Source organism: Peromyscus eremicus, chromosome 2, assembly GCF_949786415.1.
Source record: "Peromyscus eremicus chromosome 2, PerEre_H2_v1, whole genome shotgun sequence".
In the NCBI taxonomy this organism is placed as follows: domain Eukaryota; kingdom Metazoa; phylum Chordata; class Mammalia; order Rodentia; family Cricetidae; genus Peromyscus; species Peromyscus eremicus.
Genome location: NC_081417.1, coordinates 138,459,108 through 138,476,281, shown reverse-complemented (window position 1 = coordinate 138,476,281; position 17,174 = coordinate 138,459,108). Strand labels below are relative to the sequence as shown.

Sequence of the window (17,174 nt, the reverse complement as noted above, 5' to 3'; positions counted from 1 at the left end):
CTCCCAACCTCCAGAACTAAGTTCATTATACAATACCCAGCATCAGCCTTCTGTTGGACCTGTATGTGGTATGTGGTATGTACTCAGCTTCTCTGAGAGCAGGTCCCTCTTCAAAGTATAGCTTTTCTGCTCCTGTGCCTGGCTATGATCAGGCTGAGAGCCAATTGTTGTAGATTATTAGTTGAAGATGTGTTACATTAGTTTATGCTGTGGAACATTTCTTTAATGATGCAAAGATGTGTTGCATTCTTTCATTTTGCATTTGTTTAACCCTGTGAAGCTGTGTTACTTTGCCTGTCTAAAACACCTGCTTGGTCTAATGAAGAGCTGAACAGCCAATAGCAAGGCAGAAAGGATAGGCGGAAGCCAGGATTGGGAGTAAGGAGTTTAAGCTCCCAAGCTTGTCTCCTCATCTGAAAACCACAATACCTGCTACACAGGATTGCTCTGATCATTCAAAACTCACTCACATCCCAATTTAGGGTAGAAAAAAAAAAACACTCTCAAGAGAAGTAAGGTCACCCAGCCCCCATTTGGAAAGCCAACAGAAAATAGCTCCAGTCCACATCTTCCCACACACCTGGCTGTGTGTCAGAATCACCTGCAACACCTGTTTAAAGCCCATTGGAAGGGGTGGAGAGACCACTCAGCAGACAAAAGCACTGGCTGCTCCTCCAGAGGACCCAGGTTCAATTCCCAGCAGCCACATGGCAGCTCACAACTATCCAAACTCCCTTTCCAAAGGGTCTGAACTCTCATCTGGACTCGGAGGCACACATACGGCACACACACATCACACACATACATACTGGCAAACACTCATACACTTTAAATTTAAATTTAAAAAAAACCCCCAGAAACTAAGGACTGGGTAAAGTGGGTAAGGACAGTTGATAAAGTGATTGATATGCAAAGATAGGGACCCAAAGTTTGGATCCCCAGAACCCACACATAAAAAAATAAATTAAAAAAAAAAAAAAAAAAAAAAAGGCCTAGCGTTGAAGTGGATGCCAGTAATCTCAGTGCTGGGAGGTAAAGACCAAAAAAGCCCTGGAGGTTGACAGCCAGCCATTAGAGCAGAATAGGCAAGCTCCAGATTCAGCAAGCCTGGATCAAAAAACAAGGCAGAGAATGACCAAAGGCACACACCATCAACCACTAGCTTACATGCTCTCTCCCGTGTCTCTGTCTCTGTCTCTGTCTCTGTCTCTGTCTCTGTCTCTGTCTCTCTCTCTCTCACACACACACACACACACACACACACACACACGCACACATTTTAAAAAGAACAGGGCTCAGGGCTACCCCCATGGTGTCTGCCAGTGACAAGCATTTGGTGAACAAAAGAGTAAGAATTGGCTGGTCCAGTGTGGCTCAAAACAACAGCCCCATGAGACAATAAAAGGGGCTTCTTTAGTGGGGCTGTCGTCACGTTCCTTCCCAATTGGGAATACCGTGCATCTCTGAATCTCATGATTCGGCATGAGACCCCGGCTGGTCCACTACTTGTGGCTTTGTCATTCTGGAGAGCCCACTCAAGCCTCCTTGAGCGTCAGCCCTCTATCCGTGAAGCATTCATCCCTTGGCGGACCCTCCGGAGGCATTTAGGAAATACTAGCCACGCCTCCTAACTTGAAGTTAGTTTCTCAGTAAAGTTCCCTCCTTTATGACCCCTCCTGCAAAGTGTCCACCTACAGGAGGCATCAGAGAAAATGGCAGCGCGGATCTGGAGTTTGCTGCAGCTGACTGGATTGGACTGGAGCAAGAAAAGAGTACTTGTCCTCCATGGAAAGCGTGTGTGCATTCATTGATTTATAATAACCTCAACCCCCCTCCCCTTTGTGCATGTGCTGTGTGTCAAGTACTAAACGCAGGGCTTCCCTTTCTGGATCTAGGAGGCAAAGAGCCCTGGACTGAATGAGGGACGGACAGGTTCCTTCCCTCCCCTTTACACACCAGCAGCACCCCTCCAGGAAGGCACAGGTCCTTACTGTGACCGCCAGAATCCCCCTTCTCCCTTCCCAGTAAGGGCTCAGGCAACCCCCAAATCAAGAGTGCTCAAGCTCCTGGCCCTCTCTCTTCCTCTCCCCCACCCCGCACTTTATCCAAGCCCCCCACAGAGGTGGTCTCTTCTGGAGAGAGCTGGCTCCGGTGCAGTTCTGCGGTTTTATTTTTCCTGGGATAGTCAAAGGGATGTGGGAACAGCCACAGGTGTGGTGAGGGGAAGCCCCTGTCTCCCCTCCCCAGATGTGGGAAAGGGGAGAGGCCCAGGCGCCCTGGTCCTGGGTTGGTCCAGCCACTGTGGTCCCTGGGCCCTGTGGGCGGAGGGCTGAGGGTGGAGCCCTGGGAAGGTGGGGCGGGCTCCTAGGCGGGGTTCGGGATTCTTCATAAAAAGCCACGAAGCTTGATCCCCACGAAGCCCAGCCCCGCGGGGTGTGGGGGGGACGCAGAGCCCAGATGGGGGACCCGGCCCGGCCTGGCCCGTGGGGGGTGGGGTGTAAAATAATGGCAGAGATGGTGCCCATGGAGGGAGGGGGAAGGGTGGGGACAAAGCGTCGGACCAGGAAGATGGGAGTTCCAAGTGAGGGGCGCTGGGCGGAGAGGCACGGCCCCCAGCCTAGCCCGGGCGCCTTTGCGTGGGATCAGGAAGGTAAAAAACCCACGAAAGTGCGGCGGGCAGGAGCCGGGGCGTGCGGTGCCGGCAGGGCGGGCGCACGGAGCAGCCCGCGTTCACAGTGACCTCGACGCTGGGTGTACAGTACGGGTAGAAAACCGCGGGCCCGGGCCAGGTTGGGCGGCCCGGGCGGGTCACAGCCTGGTCTGGGCCTCGGGGATGTAGATCTCGATGCTGTCCGCGCTCTCGGTAGCCGAACTGTGGCGGAACGAGGCGGCGCGCTTGGCCGCCAGGAGCCGCTTGCGCGCTTCCTGCCGCTGCCGGTCCACGGAGTCCAGGGAGCGCTCCTTCACCGGCACGCCCCGCCCCCGCGAGGGCTTCTTTGGTATCGGCGGAGGGACCTTCTTCTCCTCCTGTCCGGAGAGCGTGCGCGCGGCTGAGCTGGGCGGCGCGGACCGCTGCGGCAGCCCGATTCGCGCCCCACACCCCCGGCCCAGCCCAGCTCCCCCTCCCCGAGGGACTGAACTCGCGTGGATCGAAACGGGACCGCGCCTAGGGCTGGCCCGGGGACCCGAGGCTGCAGGTGCACGTGTTTCCACAAGGTCAAAGCCCCAGTACAGGTCTCCAAAGGATGGCGGGGGTCGAGCGCCCCCTGGTGGAACCGTTCTCAACAGCTAGCACCCACGTGCAGGCTGGGGAGCGGGGCGGGGGAACGTTGCCAGGGCTCCCTAACCCTAACCCACCTAAGACGTAAATCTAGCAAGTAGAAGGCTGAAAATCGCCTTTAAAAAAAAAAATCTACTTTTACTCCCCACACTGCAGCTGACCAGAGGTGGCTGAGGAGGCAGCCGTGGCGTGAACAGTGGCTGTCTTATCTAAAGCTGTTCTTGGTGCTGTGGCTTCTTGGCCTGAGGGGACCCACAAACACACCTTAGGCTCCAGGAGTTTCCAGCTGTTGGCCTTGAGTTGTTGTAGCTCCAGGAACTTGAGGGTCACATCCTCAATGGAGAGCTGCAGGAGGTCCCAGAAACCCGCCAGGTCCTGGAAGGTGGGCACAGGGAACGCAGTGGGGTCCTGCCGTGGTGGGACACACAGGGGAGGCAGCCAGTCAGGGAGGTCTGACCCCATGCAGGCTCAGGGAAAGCCACACTCAGTCGAACGGTTAGGAAACTCAGCCTAGGGGAATGGGCTGAGGGATGGAGGTGCCCAGGTCTCTCCTACCTGGGCAGAAACGCTGGGCTCCACCTTGAGGCACAACACTCCAAACAAGACACGTCTGACCTTTTGGCTTCTCTGGGACACCCTGGATGACCTGTCTTGGGCCACACGCAATCCACCCCTCCAGGGACACAGACCTGGTCCCACTTCTCAGTCACACTGGGTCACCTGCCAGATCCACACCCCTCGCTCTGCCCTCACACTTACCAAGCTTTGCTGACACAGTCTGAAGAACTGCTGGACCTTCTGAGACAGGAGAAGCTGGGTACTGCCCACGGCACTGCGAATCTTCTCCAGGACTGCAGGACAGAAGCGGGCTCAAGGAGGTGGCGGGAAGTGAACCCTTTGAGATGCCCATCCTACCATCAAACTTCCAACCACACCAAGACTTCCTCCTCCTCAATGAAGCTCCTTCCTCCACACAGCCTGTGTTTACCAGGTGCTGGTCCCTCTGAGAATGGCCTTCCTCCCACCTGGGTCCCTAATCTCGCCTCCCAGCCTTGGCCAGAGCACAAGCTCAATGGTCATTCACTGGCCAGATCCTGTCACTAATCAGTACATGCGTCCTTGATTGGTTAAGAACTGTTAATTCATCTCGGGAACCTGACACTGGCTCCCCTCGGACTGCACTCAGGGGGACGGGCATACCCTCTGTCACAGGGCTGTCTGCCAAGCGGACCTCCCATTTCCTCCAACAATGTTAAAACCCTACATCTTTCACTGAGGAATCCCAGCATCCTCTGGGAGAGCCCTTCTGAACAGCTCCAATCAGAATGGCATGTGGGTCCCAGCCTCACCACCAAGCTCACGCTGGAACCGTATGCTTGTCCAGATCTGAACAGATTGTTCTTCACGGAGTTAGTGACTTAGACTGGTAGCCACTTCCTTTTGCTTGGTCATGACCCACCCCACCCCTAGTCCAAGCCCTGGCCTCTAAAGATGTCCCTTTCCGGGCGCCCCTCCCATCATGCCCTGTTGCCAGTAGGAACCTCAAGCTCCACTACTGAAGGACCAAAGAGGAGGCAAGCCCAAGCCTGAAGGGAGGGGCCTGCTGGTGTGCTGCAGTTGGGACCCCCACCACGATACCCCATGCCCGGGCACCCACGCACAGGATGCCAGCGCCCCTCTCCCCCGCGTGGGCGGCAGTGGACTCACTCTCCTCGGGCAGCTCATAGTCCTCTGCCTCACGCTCCATCTGCTGGCACCAGTGCTCCAGTTTCTCTACCTCTGCCCGCAGCATCTTGATGAACCATTCGCCGTCCCGTGGGCAGGGGGACGTGCGGCCTGAGTCGGGGAGGCTGCGTGAACCGCGCTCCATCCAGGAATCTCGGCGGCCGGACCCGGGGCCGGGGGCGGGGATAGGGGTAGGGCCAGGCGACCCATCAGTGGCCGGCGGCTCATACGGCAGTGGGTAGCCCTCGCGGTAGGCCCACTGGCCCTGCGTGTGGACCGTGCGGAAGACTGAGTAGGTGGGGGCCCGGGGTCCGGGCTGGGGCTCAGAGGCGTGCCTCTGGAAGGAACGTCCGAACTGCAGGGCCTTGTCTTCTGTGGCCACAGTGGCCAGGCCGGCCAAGCCCTCCAGCTCCAGGTCTGCCTGCACACCGGCTGTCACGCTGTTGGAGCGCTTGAACCTCGCCCGCCTGTGGGAGGGAGATGCCTGTCCTCTCTGCTCCTGCTCAGGTCACCCCAGGTCACCACCCTCATCCCAACTCCAAGCAAAAAAAAAGGAAGATGAGAGACCTACAATACAAAACTCTAGCCACTGATGCACACACTCAAAAATCAATCGGCCCTCGCAGCTGGTAGGTACCGAATATACTTACCTATTGCACTTCCACTGAACAGCAGTGACAGTCGAAATATTTAACTACCTGTACCTATGACCAGAAGAGACGCTGGAACACACCGTGTAAAGAGACTGACCTAGCAGAAGCCAGCTGTGGGGCTCCTGACTGTGGTAGCTCTTGAACTAGGAATGCAGAAGCATTGTGTTACTTTTCTTTGTGGTTTGTTGTTTTGAGACAAGGTCTCACTCTGTACCCAGGTTGACCTGGAACTCACCATGGGTCCCCCGGCTGCACACACATAGTGAGCTGCCTGCCTCCACTTCCTCAGGACTAGTATTCTAGTGAGCTGCCTGCCTCCACTTCCTCAGGACTAGTATTCTAGGGGTTGAGTCACCACACCCAGCTTGCACTTCAGTATTTCTAGAAAAGATACGTCTCTGCGTGTTTACAGTGGCTATCCAGCATGTCCTAGGCCTACAGAGAAGTGAGTAAATGGGGCCCAAAGATGTCCCAGGTCATCCAGCTTCAGAGTGCCAGAACCAGGATTTGGACCCAGGACAGCCCCAGCTAACGGAAGAAATGCCTGGGAGCAGCTTGGCCTGGAGGGGGAATACAGCAGGGAAGACTTCAGCCCTGGGGCCCCGGATGGCTCAGCCCAGAGCCTGGCCAGACAGTCTGCCAGAGCCAGTGGAGCTGAATTAAGCTGTTGGCAGGAATGACACAGGGCCTGGAAATTTCTTGTCTTTGAGTTAATTATATGCAAATTCTATGCAAAACAGAAAGTCAATTGGCCTTGTTCATTTTTCCCACTCAGAGTTCAGAGTAGGGGCTCTTTTCTGTAAAGAAGTCAATGGGCACTATGAAGCATGAGGCTGGGGCCAGACAATAAGAAGTAGGAGTCAGGCTTGGTGTGTGTGTGTGTGTGTGTGTGTGTGTGTGTGTGTGGTGTGTTGTCAAAGATGAACAGAAGTTGAAGTAGTCTGGGAATTCAAGAACCTCAAAGGAAAGGACCCTGGGTCCTCACTACCTCCACCTCCACACAGTTAAAAGGCAAGGAGGTCTCATGAGACATCTCCAGGGTCCTGTCCAGCTTCCCAGGAGACTCTCCTAGCCATCCCCCCTATGCTCCCCCCCCCCCAACTTCAACCTTCCTCTTGTGGCCCAGGCCTTCTCTCCAAGCCTGCCTGCCTGCTTCCTTCCAGCTGGCAGGCTGCCTGCTGGGAGCCTGTTGCCATAGAAACCAGGCCCAGAAGGATGCTGCAGGACTCAGGAAAGAGAGATGCACTCATGTGCAGTCTCCAACGAACCCCATGTCCCCACCCCCACCCAGAGAAAGGAGAGAGAACATACTTTCATTGGCTCCCACATGACCTTCACCTTGGTATCTGCCCTGGGCACCATTCACCTTGACTACTGGCCTGGTCCCCTTTCAGATACCTCTGCACTTAGTATAGTAAAGAGGAAGGGAAAGCCCTGGACCAGGAAGCTCGCCTGAGTCTTAACGCTAACTTTGTCAGTGTGTGCCTTAGGGAAGTTCTCCATCCAGGCCATCTAATATGTGTGCGGTGCATGTAAAATACAGTCAAATAGCCCTGGGTGGTGGTGAAGCGCACCTTTAATCCCAGCACACTCAGGAGGCAGAAGCAGGCAGATCTCTGTGAGTTCCAGGCCAGCCAGGCTACATAGTGAGACCCTATCTAAAATAACAACAAATAGTCTGATTAAATTTGTATTATATATAAGTACATATACATAATAAATATACATATGCACACATATAAAACCACAGGAATGGGACAATATTTCCAAGGTATTTATTTCCTCTGTCGAAAATTATATCTTGTGTCTGTTAAAATCTGGGACCCAGCAATTACTGCCCAGTCTACCCCAAGACTGGAGTAGTCCTCCTAAAGATAACCTCTTCTAAATCACTCCCCTGCCCCAAACCCTTCCCATGACTCCCCACGGCCAGCAAGAGATAGCTCAAACTTCCATCCAGCACTGACCTGAAGCCCCTGTTCTCTGGACGTGCCCGCATCTTCAGCCTCCTCCTCTCTCCATCTTCTTTGATCCCTAAATAGATTATCCTCTGACTCCCAACCTCTGAGCATGCTATTCCCCTGCCTGAGATGGCTGTTTTCATTCTCGCTCCCTGACTAGTCTCTGCTCAAGCCCCTGTGAGTCCTCTGTCCGCCCCCGAGATCACTCCTCAGTTCCTGGCCTGCTCAGCAGTCTTCCTGCATTTAAAGCAACTCCACCGTTTTGATTAATTAGTCTCTCTTTCTGGTGACAGCCACATGTGTCTAACTATACTCTCAGGACACACCTCGGTTCCCTATAAATATTTGTGCCTTTGAGCTACAGTTGGCCCGTGGCCCCTTCCAAGCTCTAGCGATTGCAAACACCAGAGGTCACGGTCACAGTAGGCTTCTCCAGCAGCTACATTTCTGAAGAGGTACCATCCCAACCCTTTTCCCTGTTGTAAGAGTTTTGAGTCTTAAATGACCCCACAGGCTTACCTGTTTGAACAACCGGCCCCCAGCTGTTGACGAGGTTTGGGAGGTTGTGGAACCTCTGAGACCTGTGACCTAACTAGCCAGAGTGGGTCACTGCAGAGTGAGCCTTGAGGACCTTTCTATTTCTGACGCAGGCCTGGCCTTTCTGCTTCTCAATCTGCCAATAAGTGAACGGGCCACATGGACATCCTGCTGCCCAATGTCAGCCTGCACTCTTTGAAACTGTGACCCAAAGCAAAGTTTTCCTCCTGGAAATTGCCTCCCCACGAAACACACTATGGCTTAGGGTGTCCCTCCCCACGAAACACACTATGGCTTAGGGTGTCCCTCCCCATGAAACACACTATGGCTTAGGGTGTCCCTCCCCACGAAACACACTATGGCTTAGGGTGTCCCTCCCCATGAAACACACTATGGCTTAGGGTGTCCCTCCCCACGAAACACACTATGGCTTAGGGTGTCCCTCCCCACGAAACACACTATGGCTTAGGGTGTCCCTCCCCACGAAACACACTATGGCTTAGGGTGTCCCTCCCCATGAAACACACTATGGCTTAGGGTGTCCCTCCCCATGAAACACACTCTGCCCTTCTGCTCCACTGGCCCTGATGCCTTCATCTGACCTCTGGGAAGTCCCAAGAGGATTCCACACCACCTCAGACAGAAACAGGAAAGTGCCCCAGGCTTCGTGTTCTAAGTCCTTTCCTCGGAGAACTCTCTCAATGCATAAACCCCAAGGAAGGCTGAGGGAGCTGGGGAGCCGCTGGGCTCGGTGAAGCACGGTCTTCACTGTCGCTCCCAGCCAACAGTCATGTTTGCACAGGGTGGGCAGGAGTCAGCCATCCTTGTGAACTAGCTGTTCATGTGGGACAAGATCACAGTAAGAAAGAGCACTGGATCAAAGGTCCAAGACCCTGGGCAGAGCTGGACACTTCACAGGTAGGTGGGGACAGGGCAACACAGAGAGAGAACGGAACCAGAGAGGATGGGGAGTGGGAGCCAGGAGGAGAGAGACTGAGATGGTAAAAGCCCTTGCTGCCAAGGATTGTAGCCCAAGTTCAAGCCCTAGGGCCCACACAGTGCCCGGAGAGAATCAACTCCTTCAATTGTCCTCTGACAGCCACACATGTGCCGTGGTGCACACAGGTGGACATGCACATGCATATATATGCACAAGCACACACACAAACACAAATGCACACAGAGATAGATGTGATTTTTTTTTCAAGACAGGGTTTCTCTGTGTAGCCCTGGCTATTCTGGAACTCCCTCTGTAGACCAGGCTTGCCTTGAACTCACAGAGATCCGCCTGCCTCTGCCTCCCGAGTGCTGGGATTAAAGCTGTGCACCACCACTGCCTAGCAGATATAAATATAATTTTAAGATTAAAAAAAAAACCATTAAGCCAGGAGGAGTGTGTAGAGGCAGACAGAGGAGAGGAAGACCTCAAGGAGGTCTAAACAGCCAACGAGAGTTAGCAGCTGGTTGAGAACGAAAGGCTGGCCGAGGCTCTGTCCCTGCTGACTGCATGGGCCGTCAGGAGGTGGGGGAAACCAGTTAAAACAACCTCATCAAAGATGGCGTCTGAGAAGCAAGCAGGAGTAAGGGGGATGCCCACGGGAGGAAGAGAGGTTGGTTTTGGGGTGGCTCTAGGTAGCCATATCCTGAGGGGAGGGGGGAATCTGAGGGGGCATGTGAGACAATGGTATCCAAAGGATTTCTTGATCCCTGGAACCTGGAGGTACGCCACCTCCCATGGCAAAGGGGACTCTGTGGTCTTGGCCAAGTTCAGGATCCCGAGATGAGATGACTATCCTGGATTATCCAGATTTGATGGTTCATCTTAATAGTCAGCCTGGCTGGGTTTCTGAATTGCTCAGGAAGCGCACCCCTGGGTGTGTCCGTGAGGGCAGCTATGGAGATGTTCCACTGAGGGGAACAGAGCTACCCTAAGCAATCCGAACAGGAGCAGAAAGCCTGCTGAGCATCTTCTCATGCTGGGCACTCAGCTCTCAGCTTCCTGACCTTGGATGCAATATGACCAACTGCCTCATGCTCAGCCATAAAGGACCATGTCTTTTTTTTTTTTTTTTTTTTTTTTTTTTTGGTGTTTTGAGACAGGGTTTCTCTATGTAGCCTTGGCTGCCCTGAAACTCACTCTGTAGACCAGGCTGGCTTCAAATTCAAGAGATCCTCCTGCCTCTGCCTCCCGAGTGCTGGGATTAAAGGCATGCACCACCACCGCCCAGCAGGACCATGTCCCCTAACCACAGAGAAAATAAAAGCCTTCCTTTCTTAAGGTGCTTCTGCTAGGAATTTTATAACAGCAATGAGAAAAGAGTACCATGCCAGATGTGTACAACTTAATCACATGGGTCCTTATTAATAAGAGAGGGAGCCCAGAAAGGAGGCGGAGGAAGAAAAACACAGGAAAGAAACAAATGGATGTATGGCTGGGTGTGTGGCTCAGGGGAAAACTACTTGCTTAGCATGCACAAGGTCCTAGGTTTCATCCCCAGCATCACAAAAATAAAAAGGAGAATAAACAGGAAAAGGTAACAAGATAGATTCTTCCTCGAACCTTCAATAGGGACATAGTCTTGCCACCACTTTGCTGTTAGCCCAGGTAAATCTAGGAACAACTTCTGAGCCCCAGAAATGTAAGATAATAAATATGTATTTACCACACCTGTCATGGCAGGGATGGGTAACAAACACATGTGTAAAGAGAAATCAAAGACAGGGAAACAGTCCAAGTGGGGCATGGGATGACGGTTAACACTTTCTGAGCACTTAGTATATGCTAAGTTAATCACCTAACATGACTTAATGTCCCTAGCACCAGGGTGACAGCATCATCCCTTCTCACAGGTGAGAAAAGATACCCTTAACAGGCAAAGTGATTTCCTGAGACGGAACAGTGACCCAAACCAGGCAGAGGCCACCTCAAGTCATTTCATCCCAACCCCAGGCCTCCCCATCCTTAGGGATAGTACAGCAATCAGCTGTCGGACCACTGAGGCCGGGCTGATAATCTGAGGAGAGAGAAGAGATACAAGCAAGCTAGGAGCTGGTGTGGAAGTAAACCGAGGTCCCGGAAGATGGCCTCAGTCATCACAATGAAGTGCATGAGGAGGCTACCTGCTGGAGATTTGTGGGGGTCGGAGGGAGGAAGGAGAATGAGCTGTTTTGGGGTGTCAGCAGAGTAGAGGAGTTAAATCTGGGTTCTCTAGTGCCAGACTGCCTGGCTCCAAAGCCAGCTGGATGGCTCGTGCCTGTTCTGTCATCTTTTAAGTGAGAATGACAGCAGTACCAGCCCCAGAGCTGGGAGATAATGTATGGGAAGAAGGGCCAGCACCTGGCCTGCCATTGTGTGAGCTATTGTGGAGAAGTAGGGAAGTTTGTGGCTCTCGCCGGCCGAGAAAAGGAGCTGGCCGCACACAATAGCCCAGCGTAGCAGCGCGGCCCCAGCTCGGCCATTGTAGTCATTAATTATTCTGATTGCTGTTGATCATTTCCATCTGTTCTCCTGCAGCACTCGGAACAAAACCTCCTTTATCCTCCCCATCACATGGCACTGGAGTCCGTTATTTGCATATCCGTCTCTTTCACTAAATAGAGCAGTTCCTCAAACATCACTGTTGGCTGGGTGGCCGATTGGTTGGTTGGCTGCAAGGGTGGTGGGGAGTGTCAATTATCCGCAACATCTATTCTCCCTTTCTTCCTCAGTAATAGAATCCCATGATTTTAAGCTGGACAGGTGGCCACTTTGGATAATAATTCACTTCCCAATCTCCCTTATAACCAGTAGAGCTAGGCGGCAAAGTTCTAGCCCGTGGGATGCAAGCAGAACTGTTACTTACAACTTCTAGAAAGTGTTCTTGGAAAGGAAGTGTTGGGCCAGGCATGTAGTTCAGTCGGAGAGAACTTGCCTAGCGTGCACAAAGCCATAGTAGTGGGAGTGTTATTAAAAGTAGGCCAGTGAGATGACTTAGTAAAGGTACTGCTCCAAGCCTAACCGCAGGAGGCCGATCTCTGACTACCATGTAAGTAGAAGAAAGAGCCCACTCCCACAAGCTGTCCTCTCTAACCTAGACCTCACACACACACACACACACACACACACACACACACACACACTGCTAAAAAAAAAAAAGGAAGGATATAGACTCCATGACTAGACCTCAAACAACTATTTTGGAACACGATATAGATACCCTGTGGAGAATGCAGCCTGGGTTCTGAGCCTGTAGGACACCAACCAACCCTTTGGATACCCAAGCAAGCAAGAAAGCAACTTCTGCCATATTTAAGTCACTGTCATTCATGGGTTTTCTGTAACTCACACCCAAACCTAATCCTAAAACAACATGAATCTTCAAGGTCTTGAAGCCCAGGACTTAGGTCCCTCTTTGGTTTTGGACTTGGTAGCCATTGCTGTGGTCTTCACCAGCGGTAAGCACCAGGTAGGAAATGGCCTCTGCTGTGATTTACCACTCATATAAAACAATGCATCATATTTCCTCTCTGGGTCCTTTAACTAGGCTGTGGAGGGCCCTCCCCCCGCCCCGCCCCCACACCAGTTCTTTCTGCTAACAATGATTGAGTTCCTGGTAATCCTGGAAGTCGTTATCATGGCGACTTCAGGAAGTTGGCCCTTTTGTGGCTCTCTGGGCAGAAATTGTGTTACCCCAAGAGATAGAGCATCCAAGGAACATTCAGTACCCACAAACTGGCAAGGGTTTTGCCAGGAGAGTTTGGCAGCAGGGTGGCGGGAGTGGGAGAGGAGTGGGCAGGGAGAAGGGGGAGGAACACGTCAGTGCACCAATCTCTGGAGAAGCTCCTCTCTAAGAGAGCAGCCAAGACTTCAAGCCAGGGTCCAGCAAGGCAGACTTAGAGGTCACAAGGGTCAGTTAAGAGCCTCTCCAGGCAGCCATGAAGAAGGTGAAATTCTGACATCACAGAAAGTGGACACCATCATGTTAGCAAAATAAGTCAGACTCAAGAAATAGCCCGTTCTTCTAAGGTGCAGAATCTGGATGTGTGTGTGTGTGTGTGTGTGTGTGTGTGTGTGTGTGTGTGTGAGTGTGTGTTCATGTGTGTGTTCGTGTCCTTGTGTGTGATAAAAGTAGAAGAGGGACTATGTAGGGGGAAAGGGGTTTAAAGGGAGAAAGACGAGAACAGAGAGGGTGGTAGAGATAAAAGATAAATACCTCGGCCGGGCGGTGGTGGCGCACGCCTTTAATCCCAGCACTCGGGAGGCAGAGCCAGGAGGATCTCTGTGAGTTCAAGGCCAGCCTGGTCTCCAAAGCGAGTTCCAGGAAAGGCGCAAAGCTACACAGAGAAACCCTGTCTCGAAAAACCACAAAAAAAAAAAAAAAAAAAAAAAGATAAATACCTCAAATTCTCTCACATATGGAACATGATTTAAATATGCACATGTATATATTTACACATACATATGGACAAATATGACATTAAATCAGAGTGGGGACAGTTTGAAGGGAGGAAAGGGACAGTTGGAGGAAGAACAAGAGAGTGTAATGGGGGGGTGTGGTTCATAGAGGGGAGGTACAATGATAGACCAGTCTTCAATTAGAAGAGATCCACCTGTCTCTGCCTCCCCGGTGCTGGGATATAGAATTTTGAGGTCAGCCTGGGCTACATGAGACCCTATTTCAACATAACAAGAATAACAGCAAAAAGATCACCTTTTCTTTGGTCCCCTAAGTCCCAGGAATAGCTTTTCTGCCCATGCTGTACTCTTTTGACTGGGGTCCAGGCATCTGGGTCTGGGAAGACAAGTGCGGTAGGAACTTCTAACTCTGTTTTCTGTGAGAGTCTCGATCATCCTGAGGCTAAGCTTCAAATGGCAGGGGTTCATCTGATTCTGCTCATCTTGGTAGCATGGTACCTACACAGTACTTGACAAGTATAACAGGGATCCAGTAACCTGGTAAGCAAATGGAGAGGGTCAGAGGAGATGGCACTGAGAGACTGGTCCCAGTGATGGGCAACTTGGAAGCATCCACAGACAAGCTTCAGAAAGGAGAGGCAATATATCGGAACTCCACCCAAGAAGCCATCAGGGCGTGTACCAACGGACGATGTTAGTTCTACATTTATTTGCTTATTTATTTAGTATATGCATGTCACAGTGCAAATATGGAGGTCACAGGACAACTTGCAGGAGTTGGCTTTCTCTTTCCATCATGGGTTCCAGGGACTGGACTCGGGTTGTGAGATTTGATAATAGCAAGCATCCCTCTCCCTGGCGCTGCCCAGCAGTTTTTAAAACCAAAGTGCAGACTAGGAAGCAAGAAAGATAAGAATCCAGAAAAATGGGTGGCAGTGGGTAGAGGGAGGCCTGGAAGTCTGCCGAGCAGGGCTACTGGACTCCATGGCTCACCTCTAGGTACCAGTTGGGGCATGGTGTGTGGTGAGTCAGAATTAACGTGCCAGGGACAGAAGGGCTGGCAGGAGCTGTGCAGGTGTACAACAAAGGGTGCCTTCGGCAGACAAGCAAGGAAGGCCGGCCAGAGAGGTGGGCCAGATCTGCCCTGTCCCCACCTGTCACACTCTGAATGCCCAGTGTGATCACCTGTCCCAGAGACTCAGTTCTTCACCGTCTCTCCTCCAACACGCTCACCATCAAGACCTCAGCGCTCACACCACACTCCCTGTCCGTCTGGCCTTGCCCCAGCTTCCCTTTTCCTTCAAACTGCTCCTTCACTGGATCCCCTTTTCCCTGTGGTGGCTGCTCTCGGCCTCATGGAAAATGACTGACCGATACCGAAGAAAGACTGTAGGAAGCACCCACCCACACCCAAACACCTAGGAGAGCCGGAGAAAATAAAATCAGAAAGGTGTTTCGGCTCCGATGCCAGGCTTGGAAATAGGAGACCGCTTCAGGTTCCAGAAACAAAATGCAGTCTTCAAACCTGAGTGGAGAGAGGACTGCTAAGCCAAGAAAGCCACAGGAGGGTCAGGCCAGACATATCCTGAAGGCTAGAAGGGAAGGCTGAGGAAGGGAGAGAGGAGAGACCCCCAAATCTGTACACCATGGGGAGCTAGAGGGAGATCTCCCGCACAAAGCCAACAGCCAAAGAGGTCAGCTTTGTTTGTAAACGTAGACTGAAAAAAAAAAATCCCATGCTAGTGTTTCAGGCAGGCAGCCTGGAAGGAGGATGCTGGGAAATGAGAACATGAAAGATGTTTTGTATGGGGATGTGGGGCTCCAGTGTGTTCTACCAGGGAAACACAGAAACTTCAAGCTGAGATATTCATTTCCAAGTGGATCTAAAGCTCCAGCAGTCCCCCAGTGAGGAGGAAATGGAGTACCCGAGGAAGGAATGGGCAGTGACAGACACACACACAAGTCATTTAGGTGTGCTTGTGAACCTGCACCATCAGACCACACAGACACAGGGGCTGATTTAGCTCAGCCCTCTGAAGAGCTATAATTAAAACGCTACTCAAGCCTACAGGCAGGCTAGGAAGAGGGAATGAAGACGATGTGGTAAGCATACCTATAATCCCAGCAGATGGGAGACTGAGGCAGGACGATTGCTGTGTGTTTGAGGCTAACCCTGCCTCAGAATGGCCACCCTCAAAAGAAAAAAAAAAAAAAGCTCCATGAAATAAAGTATTCCAAGGCTCTTGTTTATGTTTATAGGGAACTACTGACTAATTGTGTTCCTAGAAGAAATTGAGGGTTCGTGCTATCAATTTTATGTTGAGACAATGTCTCACTATGTAACCCTGGATGGCCTGGAACTTGCTATGAAGATGAGGCTGGCCTCAAACTCACAGAAATCCACCTGCCTCTGCCTTTTTGTCCCTTTCTTTTTAAATACAAGGTCTTGTTGTTTTTCTAGGATGGCTTCAAATTCCTGGAATACTTTTATGAATCTGTTTTCCTTTCTTTCTTTTTGAGACAGGGTCACACTATGTAGCCCTGGATGGTCTAGATTTGGCTATGTGAACCAAGCTGGCCTCCGACTCAAGGCGATCTGTATGGCCTTGCTTCCTGATTGCTACCATGCCCAGCCTATGTGAGATATTTTCATACACCTCTCTGCCTGAACTTGTGAATTAAACATAACAAGAAAATGGAAGATAAACATTTGGGAATTACAATTTATAAGCCTAATTATATATGAGATACATCACACACACATATATTCATCTATTATATGTATGTATGCATGATGGAGAATGTCTCAACAATCTAAGAAATTGGCCTAGAAATATGGCTCAGTGTCAAAGGGCACTGGCTGCTCTTCCAGAGGACCCAGATTCAATTCCCAGCACCCAAGGGGCAGTTTACAACCACCTGTAACTCCAGTCCCAGGGGTTCCAACCCCCTCTGTCTCTCTCTCTCTGCCTGCTGCCTTTGGATCAAGATGTAAAGCTCTCAGCTACTGCTCCAGTACCACGCAGGCTGGCCAGCCTGCCTGACTCTCTGTCACCATGCTCCCTTCCATGATGCTCATACGCTAACCCGCCTCTGAAACTGCAAGCAAGCCCACAATTAAATGCCTCCCTTTATAAATTGCCTTGGTCACGGTGTCTCTTCTCGGCAATAGAACAGTGACTAAGACAACGTAGTATTAGGAATGTAAAAATAAAAAATAAAAACCACATAGAGAAAGAATGAACATCTACAACATTATAATAGCAAGAGGAAGGGTTATTTTGTGCCACACATTTTGTAAATTGTCCGTTTTTATACAATGGTTTAAAAATACTGACTCAAGAAGAAAAATAGAATAAATCCAGAATAGATTAATAGCCACTAAATAAACTAAAGATAACTTATAAACTTCTTTCCTCCCCCAAAGGCACTAGACTAGAAAGTTTTATAAGCAACTTTTGCTAACTCTTAGGGAAATGGTCACCTCTGCTTTATAAGATTGTTTCTAAGAACACAGAGAGAGAGAGAGAGAGGTGGGGGAGAGAGGGAGAGAGAGAGGGAGGGAGAGAGAGAGAGGGAGAGAGAGGAAGCTATCAGACTCATGTTAGAAGTCTAGCATGAGG

The 17,174-nt window shown here is 51.3% G+C and overlaps 1 protein-coding gene across 2 annotated transcripts in view; it reads right to left on the bottom strand.

Annotated features, from left to right (window-relative positions):
- Positions 1-2,147: 2,147 nt before the first annotated feature.
- Positions 2,148-17,174, bottom strand: part of Dlgap3 (DLG associated protein 3) — a 40,769-nt gene continuing 25,742 nt past the window's right edge. The window contains exons 7-10 of one of the 2 annotated variants that reach the window (XM_059254989.1): positions 4,988-5,472; positions 4,040-4,131; positions 3,545-3,688; positions 2,148-3,027 (exon numbers count right to left, since the gene is read on the bottom strand). In XM_059254989.1, coding sequence (XP_059110972.1) covers positions 2,809-3,027; positions 3,545-3,688; positions 4,040-4,131; positions 4,988-5,472 — 940 coding nt within the window. In that variant the 3' untranslated portion in view covers positions 2,148-2,808. The remainder of the gene's footprint in view (positions 3,028-3,544; positions 3,689-4,039; positions 4,132-4,987; positions 5,473-17,174) is intronic. The other variant, XM_059254990.1, reaches the window with a different exon arrangement.